This window comes from Ascaphus truei, chromosome 4 (assembly GCF_040206685.1).
Source record: "Ascaphus truei isolate aAscTru1 chromosome 4, aAscTru1.hap1, whole genome shotgun sequence".
Classification (NCBI taxonomy): Eukaryota; Metazoa; Chordata; class Amphibia; order Anura; family Ascaphidae; genus Ascaphus; species Ascaphus truei.
In genome coordinates, this window is record NC_134486.1 from 187,841,070 (window position 1) to 187,864,546 (window position 23,477).

At 44.0% G+C, this 23,477-nt stretch overlaps 1 protein-coding gene across 6 annotated transcripts in view; it reads left to right on the forward strand.

The window, feature by feature from the left end:
* PDE10A (phosphodiesterase 10A) overlaps nucleotides 1-23,477 on the forward strand; it is a 938,782-nt gene that overhangs the window by 349,887 nt on the left and 565,418 nt on the right. For 5 of the 6 annotated variants that reach the window (XM_075596713.1, XM_075596710.1, XM_075596712.1 and 2 more), the window contains one exon: nucleotides 20,353-20,476. In XM_075596713.1, the coding sequence (XP_075452828.1) occupies nucleotides 20,353-20,476 (124 nt within the window). The remainder of the gene's footprint in view (nucleotides 1-20,352; nucleotides 20,477-23,477) is intronic. The other variant, XM_075596711.1, reaches the window with a different exon arrangement.

Sequence of the window (23,477 nt, forward strand, 5' to 3'; positions counted from 1 at the left end):
GGTCGCCAGACCCCCATGGGAACCACCCGAGGCCCCTCAGACACCTGTGGGTCTGAACCGGGGCCCCCAGACATTCGTGGCCCTACCGTGGGGACCCAATTGTTGCCCACGGTGACCCGCGGAGACCACCTGGTGGGCCATGGCGCCTGGTGGGACCCACCAACAGGCCTCCAGACCCTGTATGAAACAAGTTGCTGGTAACCTGTAGGTCTGTGAGGTGACCCGTCAGGCCCACCGGGGACTCACATGGGCCTGGGGTATGAACCCTGTATGTAAAATAATAAATCATGTATTTATGGGGGGGCACAGGGGGTTGGTTATGTATTTAATAAATAGAATGATGTTTCTTGTTGGGCTGTGTATTGTTTTTATTGTGGGTACTGGGGGTGGGGGGAGGGGGTATTGGCCCCAAGGGTATGTGGGTAGGCCTCCCGGCTGGGTAGTGGGTGAGGGTGGTTAGGCCTCATGGGGTGGGGGGGTTAGTGGGGGAGGGTATGTAGGCCTCCCGAGTGGTGGGTGAGGGTGGGTTAACCCCTTACTGACTATAACGGTTAATAACCGCTATGGTGATTAAGGGGTTAGGGGACATTACTTTGGCTATTGTGATTGTTGTGCATGTTTTGCAGCACCGGAGGGGCATGGGCAGGATGAAGATGAGGATGAAAACGGCTTTCATCGTAAAAGGTAAGTGTAATATGTTTTTACTGTATTTATTGTTATTTATATATATTTAAAATGGGCAAATGCACTATTATCCATATGTGGATAATAGTAATTTTGCCCATTACAGTACTGTATGTGTTAGGGGGGGGGGATGTGTGTTGTTTATTGGGGGCAGTTGTCCCCAATAAACATGCTAATGTGCCTTAACCCCTTCATTGCCTTAGCGGCTATCCGCTAAGGTAATGAAGCTGCATTAATGTAAATTTTAATAATAGTGTGCGGGATCAGGGTGTCCCCTGAGCTGAACCGCATTGATTTCTGCCTCAGAGACCCCCTGCTTCCCGAGTTACAGGCCCCGGTTTGAGGCATCGTTGCCAGTGTGGGCGCCATCTTTATAGAGCCCACGTAGCGTCTTGGACGCTATAAAGATGGCGGCGACACTGGCACCAGATGCCCCATACCGGGGCCTGTGACTCGGGAAGCAGGGGGTCTCTGAGGCAGAAATCAATGTGGTGCAGCTCAAGGGACCCCCTGCTCCTGCACACTATTATTAAAAATACATTAAAGCCGCTTCATTACCATAGCGGCTATTCGCTACGGTAATGAATTATTGTTTATTGTTATGTGTGTTTTAATACTAGTGTAGATGTGCAGGGGGTCTCCTGAGCTGAACCGCATTGGTTTCAGCCTCGGGGACCCCCTACTTCAAGAGATATAGGCCCCTTTATGGGGTGCCGGTATCCCCTGCAGAATTTAAATGTCCCGGTCACGTGACGCGGGAGCTTTAAACTACAGGGGATACCGGCACCACATAACGGGGCCTATATCTCCTGAAGTAGGGGGTCCTCGGACCTGAAACCAAAGCGGTTCAGGTCCTGAGACCCCCTGCTCATGTACACTATTATTAAAATGTATTTTTTTTGTGTATGATCGCCTGTAACAGCCTTGCATGCAGATGGCAAATCTCCATGCAAATGTTATATGCGGCTTATTATTCTATCAGCTAGCGTACGTAAAGGTTAAGAACGCTATCAGGGGGGAAAAAAGCATCACGTACGCTGTGGCTGTTCTGAGCTATTTTGAGCAGGTACGTTAAAAAATGGGCTCAAGGCCTTAGTGAATCGCGTACCCGGCTTCACTTTTTAACGAACCTGCTTTTTTGCAATATCAGAATGCAAAGCCATTGAGCTTAGTGCATAGCCCCCTAAGTCCGCAAGAGAGGAAAGAACAAAAGGGAGTATACACACACACACAGACTTGATTCCAAACGAAGTTCTGATCAGTGGAAACTTCATTAATGTCTATCCCACAGAATTTAATTGTAAGGTAAAGTATTTTGGACAGGGTTTTCGTTCTAAAAAGGTTGTGTTTTGGATTTGGTTTTACCCAAACTTAATTTGCTTGGTTTTGGTGTTGATATAATGGCACAATGAAATAGGCAGGAAAATCATATAAAGTTTGAAAAATGCTTAAAAGAAGTATAAAATCACAAACTGAAAACTTAAACTAAATCAAACATTTATGGCAAACTCTTAACGTTGTCATCTCCAGTAGTATCATACATTATAGGCTAAAGCAGTAAAATTCCGAGCATTATTGAAAACCCTACTCTCTGATTGGATAATGCCCGGAATTTTAATCAATCAATCATGCCCGTAATTTAAGCAGCTTGCAATTTTTAGTTTTCAATGTATTTATTTCCAGCCAATCTGTTTTCAGAACAGCTGAGACAGGGCAGGGGATTTTCTGAATGAAGTAACAGCTCTGAGACAGGGCAGGGGATTGGTCAGGAAGTATCAGCCACGGGTTGACTCCTCCCCCTCCCGAGCTGACTGAGATTTTCTGAGCAGATTCAGTTGAATTGGGGGAGAGAGTCTGCAAAGTTTAGTAAGTGGCTGCATTTTTGATTGTGTGTGTGTGTGTTGTGCTGTTGTATGTGTGTTTAGCAGCAGTTTGTGTGTGTGTAGAGCGGCTGTGTTGTGTGTGTAGAGCTGATGTGTGTGTGTTTAGCTGCTGGGTGTGTGTGTGCGTGTGTTGTGCTGTTGTATGTGTGTGTTGCAGCAATTTGTGTGTGTGTAGAGTGGCTGTCTTGTGTATAGAGCTCCAGTGTGTGGTGTGTGTGTGTGTGTGTGTCAGTGTCAGCAGCAATGTTTATGGGTGTAGCATGTGTGTATAGCAGCAGAGTTTGTGTGTGTAGAGCTGCTGTGTTGTGTGTATGTGTAGAGCTGCTGTGTTTTGTGTGTGTAGAGCTGCTGTGGTTTGTGTGTGTGTGTGTGTGTGTGTGTGTGTGTGTGTGTGTGTGTGTATGTGTGTTGTGACAAACGCCCCTTTTTTGTAGCGCTGACGTCTGTCTGGGTTCTTCCGACACAGTCTTCTAGGGTTAATTATACAACAAACAGGAACATGCAAAGTATTACGTTGCTTAACTCAGGCTTCTGCCTGCTTTATTTTCATCCAAGTAAGGTACTGCAGCTTTAACATGTGTAGGCAGGAGGCACTCAGACATTTAACCTTCAGCGGTTTACTCATATCAGTGTTATAGCATTTCACACAGTGTCACTTTTTTTTCACAAAATTCAAGGCCAGCGTTGACCTTCGTCGCTTTTACTTTGCAACCTTTGAACCTTTATGTTACTTCTTACTGCCATGTATTTTCTCACGACCATCACTCTCAGAGATTTGGGATTTTCCCTTTGGGGCAATTATATGGTAGTTAGAAGATGAAGCACTGATTACCTGGAGCACCTTCACCTTGATGGGGCTCTCACTAACTCCAGCTGTACCCTGTGGCATTTTACCTTTGCAGTCGGCAGACATGTAGTCTTGGACCTCTCTTTCCTGAGGCCTACATTTATTCAGGCGAAAGTACCGCTGGATAACCAGTGACGCATTTCTCAGGGTTTGATAGCGAATCCTGTTCTGTGTCATCCTAGTCAGAGACTGGATTTTTATAGTTGCTCCTTTCATAATGAGGAAACTGTTTCCTACCATGCGGGCACGGTAGAATGATTGAAGAACACAGGCTGCTTTATTCCGACGATTAAACTGACGAATTTTCATCCCTCTGTAGGCAGCCTGTAGGATGATAGTTGCGGCGCGTTTACGCCGATAATTTTCTCTTTCCCTTTCTTCCTTGGATAAGAGCTTTGCAGTGCTTCTGAATTATTCGAATGCTTTTCTCCTTTTTCAATACGTTAAGTTCCTCCGCGAGAGAATTCCGTTTTGTGCATACATCTCGCAATTCTGTTCTCAGAGCGTCTATTTCTTCTTGGTGCTGGCTCTGAGTGTGCATCAATGCATTCTGTAGTGCTTCCTGCACTTCTAATTTTTCCTGAGTCAACTGTTTTTTCACTTTTTCTGCTTGGTCAGTCAAATCTGAATTTTTCATTTTCAGACTCTCATTTTCTTGCTTTACAGTCTCTAAATCACACAGGGCAATCTCATGGGTTTGCTTCAACATTCCCAGCTCTGCGTTCAGACCGTGGCCCTCCAGGCGTGAGTTTTGCACCTCTGTGCTGAGCGCGTGAACCTCTTGTAGAGCTTTCCCATATTTCTGTTTTAGGATAGCAATTACGGTGTTGGCCTTTTCCAGACTAGTCGTCACCTCTTCAAGCTCACTCCGTAAGAGAGATTCTATTTTCTTCAAAGCCTCGTACTCCTGTAAAGCTGGAAGTATACACCTCTGTAACTCGGCGTTCGATTCTCGCTCCTTCATCCAACATTCTCGCTCCTTCTTGCTCCATTCTCGCTCCTCCATCACTCCCTGCCACAGGACTTCATAATCATGGTGGGCAGTTTGGAGTGCAGAAACCAAAGCCTCTTTATCCTGGATCAAGGATTCAGCTTTCCTTTGCTCCTTCTTTTCCTTTGCCACTGTTCCCGTGACAGTTCTGCCGGTCACTCCGGTCTGCAGCACATCTCGGTGCCTTTCTGACGCATGTCCTGACAGCGCAGGTTCAAGTGGCTCGGTCACTTCCCCTGTAACTTGAGGAACAGTTTTCTTTTTCTTCTTCTTTCTCTTTGCTTTATTAGCTCCAGAGATATCAGTGGTACTGGGCACACACTCACTGGTATCAGCTTCCACATCTTGCTTGCACTCACAGGGCGTTGCTTGCTTTTGGAGCTGTTTGTCTTTGAGAATTTTGGGGCACACATCTTCCATGTGACCTACTTTATGACAGGCCCAGCATACTAAATGCATCTGTAGGTACGGCTCTCTTCCAGGGGCCACATGCGAATCGTCATCATCATCATCATATGGCCTGAAGGGACACTGTTTTTCATGATTATGTACATTACAAAACAAACATTTCACGTCGGTCATTTTAGAAACCCGGCAGGGACAATTTGCTAGCTTCAATTTCACTCACTTCAGCAACTTACATACAGCACTTGCTAGCTGCAAATTCACTCACTTCAGCAAAAGGCATTAGCTTTACAAACATCACTTGCTAGATGCAATTTTCTTTTTTTTTCAGCAAAACATTTTGGTTTTCTGTTTGGGTTCAGGGTGCTATTGCATCCATACCGCACATTCTCTGTGTATGCTAGAAGCACAACTGATATACACAGTGGGACAGACTTCACTCATAGCATCTGAACTTCAGTTCAGCTGGGCGGCCATTTTAAACTCCCGCATTTATTTGCAAACCCACAGACTTTTTAGTGTCGACCCGCATTCTCCACCATATGTGACAAATGCCCCTCTTTTGTAGCGCTGACGTCTGTCTGGGTTCTTCCTGACGTCTTCTAGGGTTAATTATACAACAAACAGGAACATGCAAAGTATTACGTTGCTTAACTCAGGCTTCTGCCTGCTTTATTTTCATCCAAGTAAGGTACTGCAGCTTTAACATGTGTAGGCAGGAGGCACTCAGACATTTAACCTTCAGCGGTTTACTCATATCAGTGTTATAGCATTTCACACAGTGTCACTTTTAAGAAATAAAAACCAAAACATATAAAGAAATCCTATCCCTTTCAGGGATCTAACTACACATCAGAATCAGTCTCTAACTGGTGCTGGGCCAACTAACCTGGTTCCCCAGCTTAAAACAATGCCCTCTCATTTAGGGTCACTAGATACAGCATAGTCTTTTAGCAACAGGAGTAAACATTTGTTTGTCTTATCTGTTCGTTGTGGGAACTCGGTCCCAAGTGTCCAGGCAAATCCTCTGGTACTGTGATACTTGGAGGGGCCGTCCACCCCGAAACTGGATACAGGGGAGCAGCGATACCCCCAGCCTCCAGGCTCTAAGGAGAGAGACTGAAAAGCAAACCTCTCTGCTCTAAATACCTGTGCAAGTGATTAGAAGAGCAGGTGAGGGAGAACTAGATACATTGTAGACTGTGGTCTGGATTTTCCATCCAGCAGCCTGAGTTAATGTGAAGCTGTGGAATGGATCATTTTTAACTATTCCTGCACTTTCTGACCTAAAACGGGGCAGAAAGCTGCCTAACATCTTTGGACTATGTCACAGTGTGTAGAGCTGCTGTGTTGTGTGTAGAGGTGCTGTGTTGTGTGTGTGGTGTGCTGTTGTGTGTGTAGCAGCACTTTGTGTTTAGATCTGTTGTGTTGTGTGTTGAGCTGCTGTGTGTGTGTGTGTGTACACAGAGGGGGCGGCAGTGTGTGGATATAGATATCTGCAGTGTAAGCGTATATATACGTGGTTTCATGTATTTACCATTTCATTTTAATTAAAAAAATCTATATAACTATACAAAAGTGTCTATTATTTATGAAAAAAGTCTATATTTAGCCTATAATACTAATAATCCCCTCAGAGCAGGGCATTATTGGCCATTAATGCCCTGTTCTTCTGGGATTATTACTTAAGTATAACAGTGTTAAACAAACTGTCGATTATTACCTAATATTAACAAAGAGAAGATGGTGCTGGAATCTGCCAACTGGCAAATTTCACTTTACTGGTGTAATGCAACAGTGTTAAACCCAGTGGTGGGATTCTTGCAGGTTCGCACTGGTTATTGCGAACCTGTTACTAAAATTTCACATGTTCACCGAACCGGTGCTTAATTTGGAGGCGGGCGGCGTCTAACAGCATCTTTTCTCCGCTTTCATCTGAATCAATATGGCCGTGCCACGTTGCCATGCCAACGGGAATGCTGCGTGATTATATCTGCATCACATGACGTCCATTGCTCAACGACACACATGGCGTTAAGCGGCGTTGCGTTGTCATGGCAATGGACATCATGTGATGCGGTTACATCAAGTGGTGTTCCAGTTGGCTTGGCAACGTGGCGCCATATTGATTGAGATTAAAGCCGCCCGAACAGGTAAAGATAAGAACGGGTTATTAAAAAAATGTTGAATCCCACCACTGGTTAAACCAACTGGAAATAAATAATTTGGCTAATATACACTACTACGGTCAGAGTTTAGATGGCAAAAGCTGTACTGTATGTCGAACATTGGTGTAAATGGTAAAACAAACTTATAATTATTGTCTGGTATATTAACAAAGCATACATGTTGCAATCTGTATGAAAAAGACTTTACCAAACACTGGTGTAAGAACTAGAAATTGACTAGTGTAGTGTATTACTAGCAGAGTACAGTATATAGTAGAAAGACGTTTGAACAGTGAGATGCTGCTTTGTATATGTGGCCTCCATTAGTACTGTAAAACATGTAATAAGTGTAAATTATTCATTAAGAATTTATATATGAAATTGTAGAGAAAACAGAGATTAAAGTCTAAGGGGCTCAATCTAATAGGTTTGATAACTAACTCGTTGACCATTTTGGGCACTTCTCAAACAAGTTGACATGTGTAGCTTTTCTGAAAGTTCCGAAACTCGCTCGGGAAGTACTGCTTCCCGATCGGTAGGATTCCCTCTCGGACAAACCGTGTAGGAGGTCTAAAACTCATTTCTTGTGAAATCTACCTATTCTAGATGGGATTTGCGGTATGGCTTTGAAGAAAACATTTATTTTTACCTCATCAGATTGAAGCCGGGAGTCTCCAGAGCTGACACGCATTAATACCAGTTTCGGAGACACCCTGCTTCAATCCTATGTAATACAAATGCATTTACAGGCAGCTTATATATATATATATATATATATATATATATATTGCAGAATAAATGAGTTCTTCAGTATTAGGTGATGCCTTTTTTTATTTGAACTAACAATTTATGTCATAGGACAAGCTTTCGAGAGTTCTCCTCTCTTCCTCAGGTCTACAATACTTATTAACAAAGGCTATTTCCTATAAATATATATATATATATATATATATATATATATACTAGCTGATATACCGGGCGTTGCCCGGGAGTTCATTTTCCCTCTCCTCTCCCCCGTTCACATTTCCGTCCACCCCCCCCCCCCCGTTAAGCTCTGTTCCCCCCCCCCGGGACACCTCACATCAGTGTGTCCCCCTGCACAGCAAATTCCCACCCAATGGAAAGTTTGCCAACAGTTCCTGCAGCCGGGCAAAGGGCTTCACGGTATGCCAAGGGTCATGCGCTAACTTTGCACTTAACCCGCTTTGCATACCTGACCAAGCCCCCTTGCACGGCGGCAGAATCTCTACCTTTCTCCAGGATGACCGGACATCTGCTAGGCAAACTGTTTATATACATTTCCTGACATTTAGCACTTTCCCCAGATCGGTGTCTTTTGAAGCCCCGGACTTTTTCAGACACACTGGAGTCAGCTCCACAGGGAGTCTCAGAAGTCCGGACTTGCATTATGCATGACTCATCCCTGATCATAAATGACAATAGTGAATGCTTAATGTATACACTGTCCTGCCTGGCTGAAATGTAAATGTCCCAGTTCCTATAATTTTAAAACACTAAACCCAGAGCTACTTATAATTTATGCCTTTAAATAAATGTTACAGTCTCATAACTAAAGAACACAAAAGGAGGGGGGGGATCGGGGGGGATAAGTAGTGATCACAAAATCATACTAATTGGATTGATAAGGTGAAGGTTATAGGCCCTAGACCTACCATTACGAGTAGGCGGTCCAAAAATTGGAGGGACTCTCTCGTCAATAGCCATTTTCAGCGGGCAAGGACAGAGACTTGGTTGAGTCCCATCAAAGGGATGTACCGTTGTCAGGGCTCTAAAGCATGTAAACATTTCATTGTTGCTAAAACATTTGCTAACCATGACAATACTCATCAATATTGTGTGGACAGTTTCATGAATTGCCGATCTACCAACGTAATCTATCTTATCACCTGTAATTGTGGTAAGAGATACATTGGTAAGACAAATAGACAATTACATAGACGTGTTCTTGAACACGTCAACTCCATTAAACACTCTACTGAAGCTCCAGTTGCCAGACATGTCACACAATTTCACAACAGTGATGTCAACAGTATTAAATTCATGGGTATATACCAACTCAAATGCCCTATGAGAGGGGGTAAAACTGACAAAATGCTGCTCCGCATTGAAGCTGAATGGATTTATAAGTTAAAAACTAGAAATCCCAATGGGCTCAATGAGGGGTTTACGTATACCCCGTTCATTTGAATTCCATCTTTCCATTTTTTGATTTTATCCATTTATCACTACTTTGCATCATTTATATCATTTCCTAAACCAACTTGTTTGAGTGTGTCCCCTTCTATTGGTCTGTATCCCATTCACCATTCATTTTATTTTATTTCATTTTACTTTATTATGAGATTAATCCTGCCCAGCTTAGTCTATTCCATTATCCGCTATGTGAGGCACTAGCTTCTGGTATTGACTTAAATTGCTATTGTTCTATAAAATTATTCGAACTCTGTGACTATATAACTAGAGTTATAAACCCACTCTCTTTAGGGTTTATTGTGTGTGTAATTTCTATATACATACTTCAAATATCACGTTGTATATAATGTACTGTAATTAAGACCTTGTATGTATATATATACACTTTTTTTACTTTTCATTTTATTCTGTCTCTCACTATATTTTTTGTGACACATTGTATTCCAAACAGGGGGTACCACAATATACATCTCTAATGTATGCATGTCATAAGACTCTATTATCAGGACTAATGTTTACCTAATTATGGGGCCTATGCAGAGAGCAGCGCTATTTCGAAATTCGCCATTTTTTGGAGAAAATCGCGCAGAAAGCAGCAGAAAATGGCGAGTTCCGAAAAACGCGCCAATTTTTCTTTTCTATTTGTAAAACTCGCCTCGCGGCTGGCGAGAACCTCAATCTCGCCAGTTTTAAAAATATCCGTATGCAGAGAGGCGCGAACGGCATCTAGCGGCTGTTCGCGCCAATAAAATGGCGCGATTGTCTCCGTTTTGACTCGCCAGAAAAAACTGCCGCTCGCGGCCATTGCAAAGGGAAAAAAAAAGGCGCGAATTTGTTTTAACACATTTCTGAAGCGCGCATCTCGCCAATTTAAACTCGCCACACGCATCCATGTTAAACATAGCAGAATTCGCACTTTTCTGCATATGGAGATTAAAACTCTCCAAAAAAGCTACTTTTTAATAAATTCGCCAATTTTAAAATTCGCTGCTCTCTGCATAGGCCCCTATATCTTTATTGGGATGCTATTCCCCATGTAACTGCCACTGTTGCCTTAGATGCTTTTATCAGCGTCTATTTGGCAGCTTTTGACTAACAGCCCACATCTGCGCACTGGATGCTTGGTTCTCCGGTGTGCGCATGCGCATGTAACATCAGTCTAACTTCGGATTTTTTCTAAGTTCTCGCGCATGCGCAGTACATATTACACTCGGCTCAAGTGGATTTACAGCCTATACACCTCACAGATGGGTTGATCGACTCTAGGTGGCAGCTCCATAGAGGTTACTTACTCAAGATTATATGGGTGTCCATTACTTTTAGCATTTAGTTTATTTTGTGGTTTCGCGTGCGCCTATGCTGCGCATGCGCATTAGCGGCATACACTGATTATGCAATCAGAGCGACGGGGAGGGTATAAAAACGCTCCGCTTTCCCCCTACTAGCAAATTTGTCCCTGACGAAGCTCCATAGCTGGAGGGAAACGCGCGTTGGAAGTGCAATGTTGTCAGTCTCCTACTTGGAGCTGTTTTAATGTTGTGTTTGTAGTCTCCTGTTTCGGACGTGCAATGTTGTCAGTCTCCTACTTGGAGCTGTTTTAATGTAGTGTTTGTAGTCTCCTGTTTCAGCCTATATAGTTCATGACACTATTCTATTATAGCTTAGTGTCGCTTAGTCAGTGAGGTCTGTTGTCATCTCTCCACCTAGTTACAAATATGCCTTGCAGCTCCTCTGCTGTTAATGTATTTTGCTGCTCTGTTAGCTGCTCCATGAGTGTCATTTATTGAGTTTACACTCATGGTGCTAACACCCCTCACTCTGGATGTAATTTGATATACTATTGGAATCTTTGAATAGCATATCATTATACTAGGTGGAGCTCCAATTAATTCTACTGTAATACTTCTCTCCTCACTGTTGTTTACAATTTTTTTATTATTTGTTCTGTTAGCTGATACAGAGGGGTTTTCACCCTGACTAATAGTACTCTTAGTCCCCCATACCCTACCATATTCAATTGGTAAAGAGGGTCTTTCCATCACAATTATTAGGTGACCTAGGTGCTAAGTATTGTTGATTTAATTCCTTTTTAATCACGTTACACACTACTTTGGTAATACAGTATATGTTTTAAGTTAATCATTAAAAGGTATATTTTAACTCTAGTGGTGTGCAGTATAGTGAATTCTTTTAGGAGTCCAACCATTTGTTCTTCTTTGTTTTTCTGAGTCTCATAACTATACTGGATTACATGTTTACCCCCTAGCACTCTGCATACCAAAAATTAGAAAGTTAGGCCCTTCCTATCAAAAGTTTGCTAGTTATTAAGTGTGGGCTGTGATGTGGTTTGTGGTTTAACTTTTCCCCTGTCTGCGGTTTGAGGCCGGGATGCAATGTTGCAATACCGGACTCAATCGATAACCGCAGATGCACTTTACCAATTGACCTTAATTGAATGATGAGACCACATTATACACTGTTGCAATCCGGCATCTTTTCGTGACCGCAGACCACTTAACCAATTTAACTTGCGGTTAAGTCTTCCCTTGCTTGTCTGCGGTTACACAGTGATACAGAGTTGTAATGCCGGGTCCGACCACATAACCACAGGCACGCATATCCAATTAACCCTTTAAATAGTGCTAGAGGCCCCTTATTCCTAGCGGGCGCATTTTAGACATATTATTTCACCTTAATATAACTGCAGCCAGCCAATGTAGCTCAGTTTAGCGCATGTGCGTCCACTTATCCCTAGCCGGATGCACACAGACAATTCTAATGCATGTACAGGCTCTCAACCTGCAGTGGGCTGCAGAGCTGACACTTCACATTTATATTATGACTCAGAGGACCCTGCTACATGGCTTATACAGTCATTACATTATATTAATCTCGCCCCCTTATACCAGGGGGGAGAGACACAGGCAGTTTGACTACAATTTGCAGTATTGTTACCCTGATTGAGTTGCAGAGCTGATACTCTACAATTCCCAATCTGGTTCAGGGGCACCCAGCCAGGCCAAATACCTTAATTAATGGCCTGGGTACCCCTTCGCCATCACATACATACATACACACACACAGAAATCTAACGTGCATACAGGCAAGAATATAACTAATACCAAAAGACCAAAAGTCAGTAGGGTATACCATAAAACCCCTGATGGTACTAATGCCAGGGTGGGCAACTCTGTCGCCATTCGCCACTTGTGGCGAATTGGCAGTTAAACTGTGGCGAACAGGGCCGCTGGGACTCCCTGAAGGGGGGGGATTTCTAACTTTCCTAACAGGCGACAGGGGGAGATGATATGCAGCGGTGGAAGATGGAAAGCTGCGCGGAGATGGTATGTGGCACCCGGCTGAAAGTATGAGCCGGTAACATAATTACTTGTCAGAGCAGGACTGCAGGGGAGGTGCGCCATCTAGCAGCCTGACCCGGAACTTCCTGTCTGCTGCTACCTCACGGCTCCTCTCCCCGTGCTGCTCTGCTCTGACTCAAGAGATTCTACTACCGGACAAGGTAGGCATGGATGGGAGGACTGGGAGAGATATGAGGGGGTCAGGGAGAGATTTGAGGGGAGATGGGAGAGATGTGAGGGGCTGGGTGAGATGTGAGGGGGCTGGGTGAGATGTGAGGGGGCTGGGTGAAATGTGGGGGAGAGGGGGGCTGGGTGAAATGTGGGGGGGAGGGGGGCTGGGTGAAATGTGGGGGGGGAGGGGGGCTGGGTGAAATGTGGGGGGGGAGGGGGGCTGGGTGAAATGTGGGGGGGGAGGGGGGCTGGGTGAAATGTTGGGGGGAGGGGGGCTGGGTGAGATGTGGGGGGGAGGGGGGCTGGGTGAGATGTGGGGGGAGGGGGGCTGGGTGAGATGTGGGGGGGGAGGAGGGCTGGGTGAGATGTGGGGGGAGGGGGGCTGGGTGAGATGTAGGGGGGAGGGGGGCTGGGTGAGATGTGGGGGGGGGGAAGGGGGCTGGGTGAGATGTGTTGAGATGTGGGGGGGAGGAGGGCTGGGTGAGATTGGGGGGGGCTGGGTGAGATGTGGGGGGGAGGGGGGCTGGGTGAGATGTGGGGGGAGGGGGGCTGGGTGAGATGTGGGGGGAGGGGGACTGGGTGAGATGTGGGGGGGGGGTGGCTGGGAGTGATGTGAGGGGGGCTCTGGTCTTTACCCCCCTCCCCCCCACATGCAGTCCTGTTCAACTGAATAAAAACATTTAAAAAAAAAACATAAATATAATACATAAACATAAAACATCTCCCCCCTCTCCCTTTCCCACCCCCCTGGTGGGAGATAATCTTTTACTAAAAAAATTGAATCCCACCACTGGGGGGGAGAGGGGGTGCTTGATGATGGGGGAGATCAAGGGTGCTGATCAAGGGTGCTGGGGAAGATGATGAGGGGGAGTTAAATGAGATGGTGATGAGGGGGTGTTAAATGAGATGGTGATGATGAGGGGGTGAGGAGATGATGAGGAGGAGGAGGGTAGTGGTGGCGTAAAGGGGGGTGAGAGGATGAGGGAGGTTGCGGTCTGAGGGCGTGCGCTTGCTATGCCGTGCGCGCACGTGGCAGTTATAGTTGGCTGAGGTTAGTCAGCCTTTCTATAATGGTGCCGCGCACGGCAGGGAGTGTGGAACCGTCCGACAGGGGGGAAGATGAGGAAAATAAAGATTTTACGCCACTACCACCACTGAAATGTGTGTGTGTGTGTGTGTACGTACAATGTTAATAAATAATTTATTAAAGCATTTCTTTATTTATTTCAAACGTATTTATAACACACACACACACAGTACCTCACTCGCTCACAGCATACACACAAGAAGCATGCGGTCACGTGCACGCGCGTTCGCATGGGCGCACACACTATAGAACGGCCCTGAGAATTTATAAACTTGTTCAAACAGTGTGTGTTTAAAATGTACGCATGTGCAACATAATACCTCAATTTGTACATTTTGTGGCTATTTTCACTTCTAATTCGCCACACCTGTGGCTACATTGAAAAATAGATTGCCCACACCTGTACTAATGGGATAACAATACTATAACTACCACCAAGCGAAAAGCATTTAAAAAAAAGCATTGTGGTATATAAAAGTAATAATCAATTAATTAAATAAAGTCACTAATTTTTTTAATTTTTTTTTTACAAAGTTCCTCATTCCATCAATAATAATAAGCATTTTCTGACTAGAACAAGTCTAATTGATTCACAACAAATACCTAATTAGTGAGTACTGTAGTAGTAAATTCTGTCTCATGAAGTAACAAGTGGAGAGAGGAAGCAAAAAGATTACCTCATACCTCCTAGACAGGCTGGTCAAAACAAGATGGTAGAACAGAACTTCAGTGACATAAAAAATTTGCATCAAACAAAAAGATAAAGTTGGACGAAGACTGAACATGTGTACATGAGCTGTGGAAGATACTGTATGTGAACTCCCGTATAAACCCCAATTATTTATTTATTTATAAAATATTTTACCAGGAAGTAATACATTGAGAGTTACCTCTCATTTTCAAGTATGTCCTGGGCACAGAGTTAAGACAAATAAAACATGGTTACAAGTACAGTTACATAAATGAACAGGGTATACATTATATACAAGACATTACGTGAACAGTTGAAGAAAATATATATTATGAGCGTCTGAAACAGTTACAGACCAGGTTAAAATGTGAGACAGCCTTAGATTTGAAAGAACTTAAACTGGTGGTGGATGTGAGAGTCTCTGGTAGGTTGTTCCAGTTTTGGGGTGCACGGTAGGAGAAGGAGGAACGTCCGGATACTTTGTTGAGCCTTGGGACCATGAACAGTCTTTTGGAGTCTGATCTCAGGTGATAAGTGCTGCAAGTGGTAGGGGTGAGGAGCTTGTTCAGGTAGCTGGGTAGCTTGCCCATGAAGAATTTAAAGGCAAGACAGGAAAGTTGAACTTTACGCCTAGACTCTAGTGTTGACCAATCTAGTTCTTTGAGCATTTCGCAGTGATGTGTGTTGTAGTTGCATTGGAGAACAAAACGACAAATTGAATTGTAGAGGGTGTCAAGTTTGCTAAGGTGGGTTTGAGGTGCCTAGCCATATACTATGTCTCCATAGTCAATAATTGGCATTAGCATCTGCTGTGCGATACGCTTTCTGACCAGGAGACTTAGGGAGGATTTGTTCCTGTAAAGTACCCCTAGTTTGGCATAGGTCTTGGTTGTCAGGGTATCAATGTGCATCCCGAATGTTAAGTGGGAGTCAAACCATAAGCCCAGGTATTTAAAACTAGTGAAAGTGTTAGGGTGGTGTTAGCGTTGGTTCTAATCAGGAGCTCAGTCACTGGAAGCTTTACAAATTTAGTATTGGTCCCAAATACCATTGTTACAATCTTGTCAGTGTTTAAAAACAGTTTGTTTTGATAAATCCAGTTTTCGAGTCTCAAAAAGTCAGACTGAAGTATGTGTTGAAGGTCAGAGAGGCTATGACTGTGTGCATATAGGATTGTGTCATCTGCATACATGTGTATTGAGGCTTCCTTACAAGCTGTGGGAAGATCATTAATGAACACTGAGAAGAGTAGGGGCCCCAGAACAGAGCCTTGCGGGACACCACAGGTGATATCCAGGGGGTTGGAGTTAGAGCCTGAGATGGACACATGTTGGGATCTTCCTGATAGGTAGGACTGAAACCAGTTTAAAGCATGTTTCCCTATTCCAGAGCTCTGGAGTTTGTTAAGCAGGATAGCATGATCAACTGTGTCAAAAGCCTTTGCAAAATCTAGGAATACTGCACCAGTGAGTTGTCCCCGTTCCATTCCACACTGGATTTCATTGCAAACTTTTAGCAGGGTAGTTACGGTGGAGTGTTTGGGACGAAAGCCAGATTGGAATTGGCTAGGAAAATTTGTTTTGGTATAGAAATCGCTTAGTTGGGAGTGGACACATTTTTCCATGAATGAAAAGTTCAGTCCGCGCTCTGGCTCTTTAAGCTTGGATTGTTGATCCCTCTCAGTTCTCTTGCTGCTTCTGTGTTTATGAGGTGTCTCCCCCACCTCCAAATGTGGTCTCCACCGGAACCCCGATGGTGATACCAATATCAGCAAAACAAGAAAAAACACAAAAGCGCACCAAGATGAGAGATAGATATTGTATTAGCAACAAATAATAAAATTAGTAACTTACATATAAAATTTCTTTAATAATCCCCGATTCTGGTGTCTATCACAGGAGTAGGGCATCACATAGGAAGTATGAAGGGTAATCTCAGTTCTGAGAGATCAGACCCGCGCGCTGGGGCTGTCTCTGTTCACTCTCCTGTCCTCCACGTGTGGTAGCGTGGTGCAGAGTGTAGCACACATGTGCAGGAACCGGGGCCTTCAATAGGTGTCCTTAGGATGCCTGTCCGTTTTTGATAGCATAGAAACGATCGGAAATAAGCAGGAACGGTACACTTGAGTGTGTACTGGTGGTGGGTAGTAAAACCGCCAGCCACAACAGTCGCGACTGTTGTGGCTGGCGGTTTTACTACCCACCACCAGTACACACTCAAGTGTACCGTTCCTGCTTATTTCCGATCGTTTCTATGCTATCAAAAACGGACAGGCATCCTAAGGACACCTATTGAAGGCCCCGGTTCCTGCACATGTGTGCTACACTCTGCACCACGCTACCACACGTGGAGGACAGGAGAGTGAACAGAGACAGCCCCAGCGCGCGGGTCTGATCTCTCAGAACTGAGATTACCCTTCATACTTCCTATGTGATGCCCTACTCCTGTGACATTTTTCCATGACTTTGGATAGAATTGGGAGAAGTGAGATTGGCCTGTAGTTTGAGACATTGTTTTTGTCCCCACTTTTGAAGATTGGGACAACTCTGGCAGTTTTCCAGCTCTTAGGGATATGGCCTGCAGACAGGATAGAGTTGACTATGGACGCAATTGGTTTGGCAATGGCTGGGGCACCAAGTCGTAGGAACCTAGATTGTAGTAAGTCAGGTCCACATTGGCTGCTTAGTTTTACACAGGTGGCACACTTTATTTGAGTACGGCTCATTCCGCAAGCCGGGATATGTCCCGGCTTGCGAGCCGCACTCCCTCAGCGTGCCGCGCATCGCGCATCGGGTGCCTGTGCCGCCTGTACGCGTGCCCAGGGCTCCCCGAGGGAGCCCTGGTGTCGCGCGGATGTGAGGACGGCGGCGGGACTTTCCGGGGGACCCGGCGGACCCGGTGAGGAGAGGGGGAAGCCCCGATCGGCGGGCCTCTCCTCCGAGGCTTCGGCGCGCGCCCGGCACCCTCCGGCGCGCGCCAGGTTACTGCTGCGGCCGAGAATGGGCAAATGCTCGAATAAACTCGGCCGCAGCAGTAGTTTGAGGAGCGCTTGTATAATCTCCTCTTCAGATACTGGGCCAAATTGAAAATTGTGGGCAGTGTTGGGAGGGGGTGGGATTATAGGGGTACTCCCAGGATGAGATTCAGGTTTGGGCTGCGTTTCGCTAATAAGTTAGTGGCACGCCCCACAAAGTAATCATTGAATGCATTTGCAATGTCAGTGGGGTTTGTCAGAGTAATATCCCCCTTAGTGATATTACTTGGTTGTTGATGGTTAGGAGGCTGGAATATATTGTTGATAACCTTCCAGAAGTTAGCTGGGTTTGATGTATTTTGGTGGAGATTGTCAGAGTAATATTGTGCTTTTGCATGCCTTGTTTGCCTTGTGCACATGTTCCTCATTCATCTGTAGTGATTGAGATCCTTGGTAGTGTCAGTTACTTTGTAGCTTTTCCACAAGGCATCCCTGAACTGGTAGAGTGCTATAAAGTCAGGTGTAACCCATGGAAGGTGGGCCCCCCGTACCCTTATTTTGCGTAGTGGAGCATGGGTATCGCAGAGTTTTAAGAACTCGGATTGGAAATAGTCGAGCGCAGAATCAGGGTCGGGAATTAAATCGATTCTGTGCCATGGGCAGTTGGTAAGGTCATCCAGAAACTGTTGTGGGTTAAAGTTTTTAAATGTTCTAGTGAGGAGAACTTTAGGGCTTGAATGGGGCGGTTTAATTTTCCTTACACAGTACACTATTGCATGGTCACTGAAAATATCAGGAAGGATGCCAGAGGATTGGATTCTGCTGGGGTGAGGAGAGAATCCAGTCTAGCAAGGAATGGTTATGCGATTTCAGGTTTATCTGTGTGGGTTGGGAAATGAGTTGCGATAGGTTAAGTGACTTGAGTTGTATCTGGATTTTGTGGTTTTTAGGGTCAAGCCAATTGAAGTTGAAATCCCCAAGAACTAGCAGCTCACTCTTCTCATTCAGAGAGGAAATGGAGCCAAGAAATTGGGTGATATCAGTCAGGGATTGTAGAGGGGCTTGAGTGGGGCGGTAGATGCCAGCAAGCAAGATGTGCTTAGAAAAGGGGAGGCCGATTTTGCCAACTAGAATTTCAAAAGAGGGTGGGCTTGGTGGGCAATTTAGCAGTGTAAATTGTAATGTGTCTGCAATATAAAATAACACCCCTCCTCCTCTCTTTGACCTATCTCTCCTAAAAATGGAGTATCCCTGGATGGCGATATTTGCATCAGGGGTTTTAGGGGATAGCCATGTTTCTGTAAGAACGATGGCTTTGGGTTTATGCATAAGGCACCATGCCCTTAGTTCGTCCAGTTTGGGCAGCAGGCTCCGGATGTTTATATGGGCGACAGATAGCCCTTTTTGGAATTTAAAGGTGAAATTCTCAGGGGCATGGGACAGAGCTGAAATGGGAGGACCTGGGTTAGGTTCAATATCACCTGCTAAAGAGAGTAATGGTATGAGTAGAAATTTGGGTAGTTGTTTGCACGTTGTAGATTTGTGATGTTTGCCATTTGAGTGAGAGGTGGTTGGTGTGCTGATTTTTAGAGTTCTCCACCAACATTCAGTAGATAGTGAAAGGCTTTTGAGTAGTCCAGGGTGTATGGTGATGTTGGGTGTGGGCCAGGATGGAGGAGTTTGTAGTGGATAGAGGGAGTAACATCTCCATGAGGCCAGGAGAAAGAAAAAAGTTAAAATACATAGCAGGTTCATGATGCTAGAGGTAGGCAGTGCTGCAAGGAGCTGTTGTGAGCAGAGTCAGTGTGTGCAGACTAAACAGCAGGTGTGTGCCTGTTCCTTGTCAAATGTTTAGCTGTATTGCAATGCTAGAGTCATTCAGGGTTTCAGTGTATTGTGCAGTCAGTTTTGGGAGAGACTGCAGTGAATAAGTTGTAAAGGGGTGGGGGGTTGAAATAGATCAGAGGGACAGAAATAGTCTAAAAAGTTAATGTTAGAGGCTGCATGGATACTTACAGTAGCAACCCAAAGAGTGCCAGATATATTCAGAATGGAAGAATTCTTCACAAAGTCATACCAGAGCGTAAATGATATCCAAACGTCTCAAGGGCAGCGAGGGATCTAGAACAAGCCACCCCAATGTACATTTTACTAACCGGGGGCTGGACTCGAGATCGGCGCATCATATAAGTACCACCCGCTCCGTGACGTGGACAAATGACATCACGGCTAGTTAAAATCAGCTCTTGTGACTCACAGATTCATTTGTAGAGAACCAAAGGTGAACGTTGACTTCTTAACAGGCAAAGGCAAAAATAAATATTGGAACAGGAGCAATTATTACACAGTTATTGCAATGGATCATAAAACCATAGAAAAGTCCATATAGTCATTAAGGCAATTATGTCTACGTGATCCCAATTTCACAATGCATCTGGACTTGCGTTGAAGTAGGGGCCTCTCTAGATCACCCCATCTGATTCCTAAAAAAAAAACGTGCTAAATCGCAAAAGCCTTTAAAGCAGAGGAATCAGAGTTTTGTTTTATCATTAAAAAAAATTCTCAGATAGTCATCTTTTTCCCTGCAGTCAGATCTATATAATACAATAAACACAATAATAGCTCTGAGAGAAAACAACAAATTACGTCTCAGTTCGAATCGACTATGTAGTTACGGTCATGTGGTCCAGAACAACCCAGAAGTGTTTCCAGAACCAGGGTTTGGAGAACACAAACAATCCTCTTGTTCTTGATTGTCTGGTTTTAGGCCCTCAAATGTGTGCATCGTTATTAATATGCATATCATACAAATTACATGATTTCCTAATTTTGATTCCCTAATCACACTCTAATTTCATGTTTCTTCCTCTTTATTCAGCAGTACCAGGATACAAATATGCAAGCAGTAGTATATGAGCTGAATAGTTATATGGAACAGCGGCTAGATGCTGGTGGAGACAATAAATTACTTCTGTATGAATTAAGTGACATCATCAAAACAGGTAGGCAAATTTGATCTTTTTGCATATATTGATTGTCATGAGAGCAGCTGCCAGGCTTGTAAGAAAGGGGTCACACCCAGCCGGAATTACTGCAATCATGCGGGACACAAGGGGTTAATGGAATCTGTGTATATGTTGATCTGCATTCCCCCGCTTTAGCAGAATTGTCCCAGGTCTTAGATGTACTTCCCCAGCAGTACTGTGTGTTATTGAATATATCCTGTTATCCTGATTGGGATATGAGGGGTTAATGGGATCTGTGTATATGTTGAGCTGCATTCCCCCACTTCAGCAGAATTGTCCCAGGTCTTAGATGTATTTCACCAGCAGTACTGTGTGTTAATTGCTATGTTATGTATTAACATGGAGAGAGGGGGAGAATTGTATTGTATCCCTGACAATGGATAAAGTGTAAAAAAATTATAACTTTCGCTGCATACATGCTAGAACGGTGATATTTGGACACCAGTTAAATCCCACCTATAGCAGGCGGCCTAGGGATTGTTAACCCCTTCATAGTAATAGAAAGTATGATTTCACCATGTAATAGTTTATGCCATATTTGTATTCAGAAAGGCAGTGCGAGTTACATGAGCCCTCTGATATGTTAATGAGGCAATCAAGGCGAGTCATTGTGGAGATAGGGGTTAACCATGTATTTGTTATAATGTAAACCCCATAGAATCATATCTCTGTATGTGTTTATGCTAGAAAGGTGACATTTGGATATGTTTTACTATGCCAAGAACACATGTCGCATACATATTGTTCATCTGATCACTACCTGGGAAATATAGTTATGAGTTATCTCTGGTTTTCCTATAAGTTTGGATATAGGTTTGAAAGCTTGCCAAATGGCAGCTTTGATATGTAATTGTACAATCAAAGGAAGCTCATTGAAAGGCTTTGTGATGTACTGTCCCCTGTAGAGAAGTTAGCCAAAGGTGAGAAAGACCTGTACATCAATGGAGGTGACTCACCCTCATTGCATATGCCGCCATGTATCACAAATGCACACTAACCATTGTGACCTGTTAAATGTAACACCCCTACAAGAAGGGTCTCTACCACAATAAGCATTTTACTAGACATAATGGCACCCAGGCCTCTTTTTATAAATGGGCTGGCCAAGTAGGACCAAGGGAGGGGTGTATTAATGAGGGGCTGGGTAAACCCTGGGTAAACCCTGCTTCTCGCGTTACCTGTCAACCTGTGATTGGGACAAGGTAATCGTTCACCAATAACTGAACTGCCATGTTAGGAATGGGGTCCTGCATCTATATAATTGCTTGCACCCCTTATGTATGTGCTTGTCGTGACTGTAACAACTAAATGAGCTGCTATCTCATTATCCAACCCCAGTAAGTGTAAATATTTCTGTAATGTTATTTGCTTGATGTATTGTCTGTTCTGATCATAGGAAATAAACTAATTCAGTTTACTATATCCTAATCTTGTTAAATCTGGCCCAGTTATTATATATAAATTCTGTTCTCTCGTGACATTGATATAATCTAATATTAAGGTAATGGGAAGAAGACGGCAAACAATAACAAAACAAAAAAAGGGTGAGGGGGTTGATCCAAAGAAAAGGAGAAACTAATGATTGTGGCGATATATGTATTGTGTAGGATTAGTCAAATGTATAAATGGTCCCTTCTATTGAACAGCGCTCTTAATAGCGGAATTTAGAGTGAGTCCCAAGCAGTGAGGCAAGGAGCATGAAGGTCAACCATAGCCCTGGCTCCACACTTCCAACTCTCTAAATTTAGGCTGCAGACCCTTTTTGTTACCAGGGGAGGGCATCCAGGTCTCAGAGCCGTATGGGCAGTACCCAGACCATAAGCCACCCCCCCCCCGTCACTCAAGGGGACTGCTTACTACAACAAGGGCAGATTTAACCGTAATACTGCCTGCGCTGGAACCAGGACTTACATGCTAGGCAGAGGAATTCAGTATACACAAATGGACAGACAGAACCCCTAATGATAGCACCCTATTTCAGTGTGGTTTGGTGATTTGCTTAAAATAACTTTATTAAATGACAAAAACGTTAAAATATTGGGGTTTAAAACAATGATTAAATATGACCAAGTGTTACTTAATCTAATGGATATGTGTGTCCAAAAGATTGTAATGTTAATTTCCAGTGTTAGGATAGTTCACTGGCCCTAGTATTCCTCATATGGAGTGAATGGGCTAGAGGTCTCTGTAGTTATAACGGCAGTTAAGACCACAGATATAGTGCCCCAGTAATGATATACTAGCTGATGCTCTTATATAGGACCTATACTATGCTGTATAAGTGATGCAGCTATTAGTACATTATAGATTTGATATACTCAGATCTAGGTCTCAGTGCACCTACTGTTGTATTACTGACACCACCCTATATAGATGGTGGTATATAGGAGCAGGCATGTAGTGCTTAGTACATATACACCCCAGGTGTGTAATGACCGGGCTGTAGTGAATGCTAGTATAGAGGATGCATTACTGGTGTGTATGATGGCACTGCTGGAACTCCTGTATATGCGAATACCGAGTTATCAGCTGAGTACTGTACCTTGTAGGGTATGTGTACCGGTCAAAATTGAAAGACCTTTCCCTAATTGGTGCAGTACTCCTCATATGTGGTTGATTGTCTGGCACTCCAGAGGTTAATTGCTGGTACAGGTACCGTTTGCTATTTTATAATACCCTTTAAGCTTAATGCTGTGATAGGGAAGTAGAGGAATTCAGTAGCCAGAGGTTGCATGGCTCTATGACTTTATAATTTTGTAGTATCTTTATCATAATCGGTCTACCAACCACTATCAGTGGGAGTCATTCATCAGTTGCTATAAGTCTCCCCTGCTTTCATCTTAAGCGGAGACCTTTAACATTGTGTTACCATATCACTTTGTTATTTCCAGGATTTATAGTATGTTTTTTGTCCCTTGAGGAGTTAGTTAGGAGTTCCCCTCCATTTTATCCTTTCTCCCTTGTTTTTATATTGTTC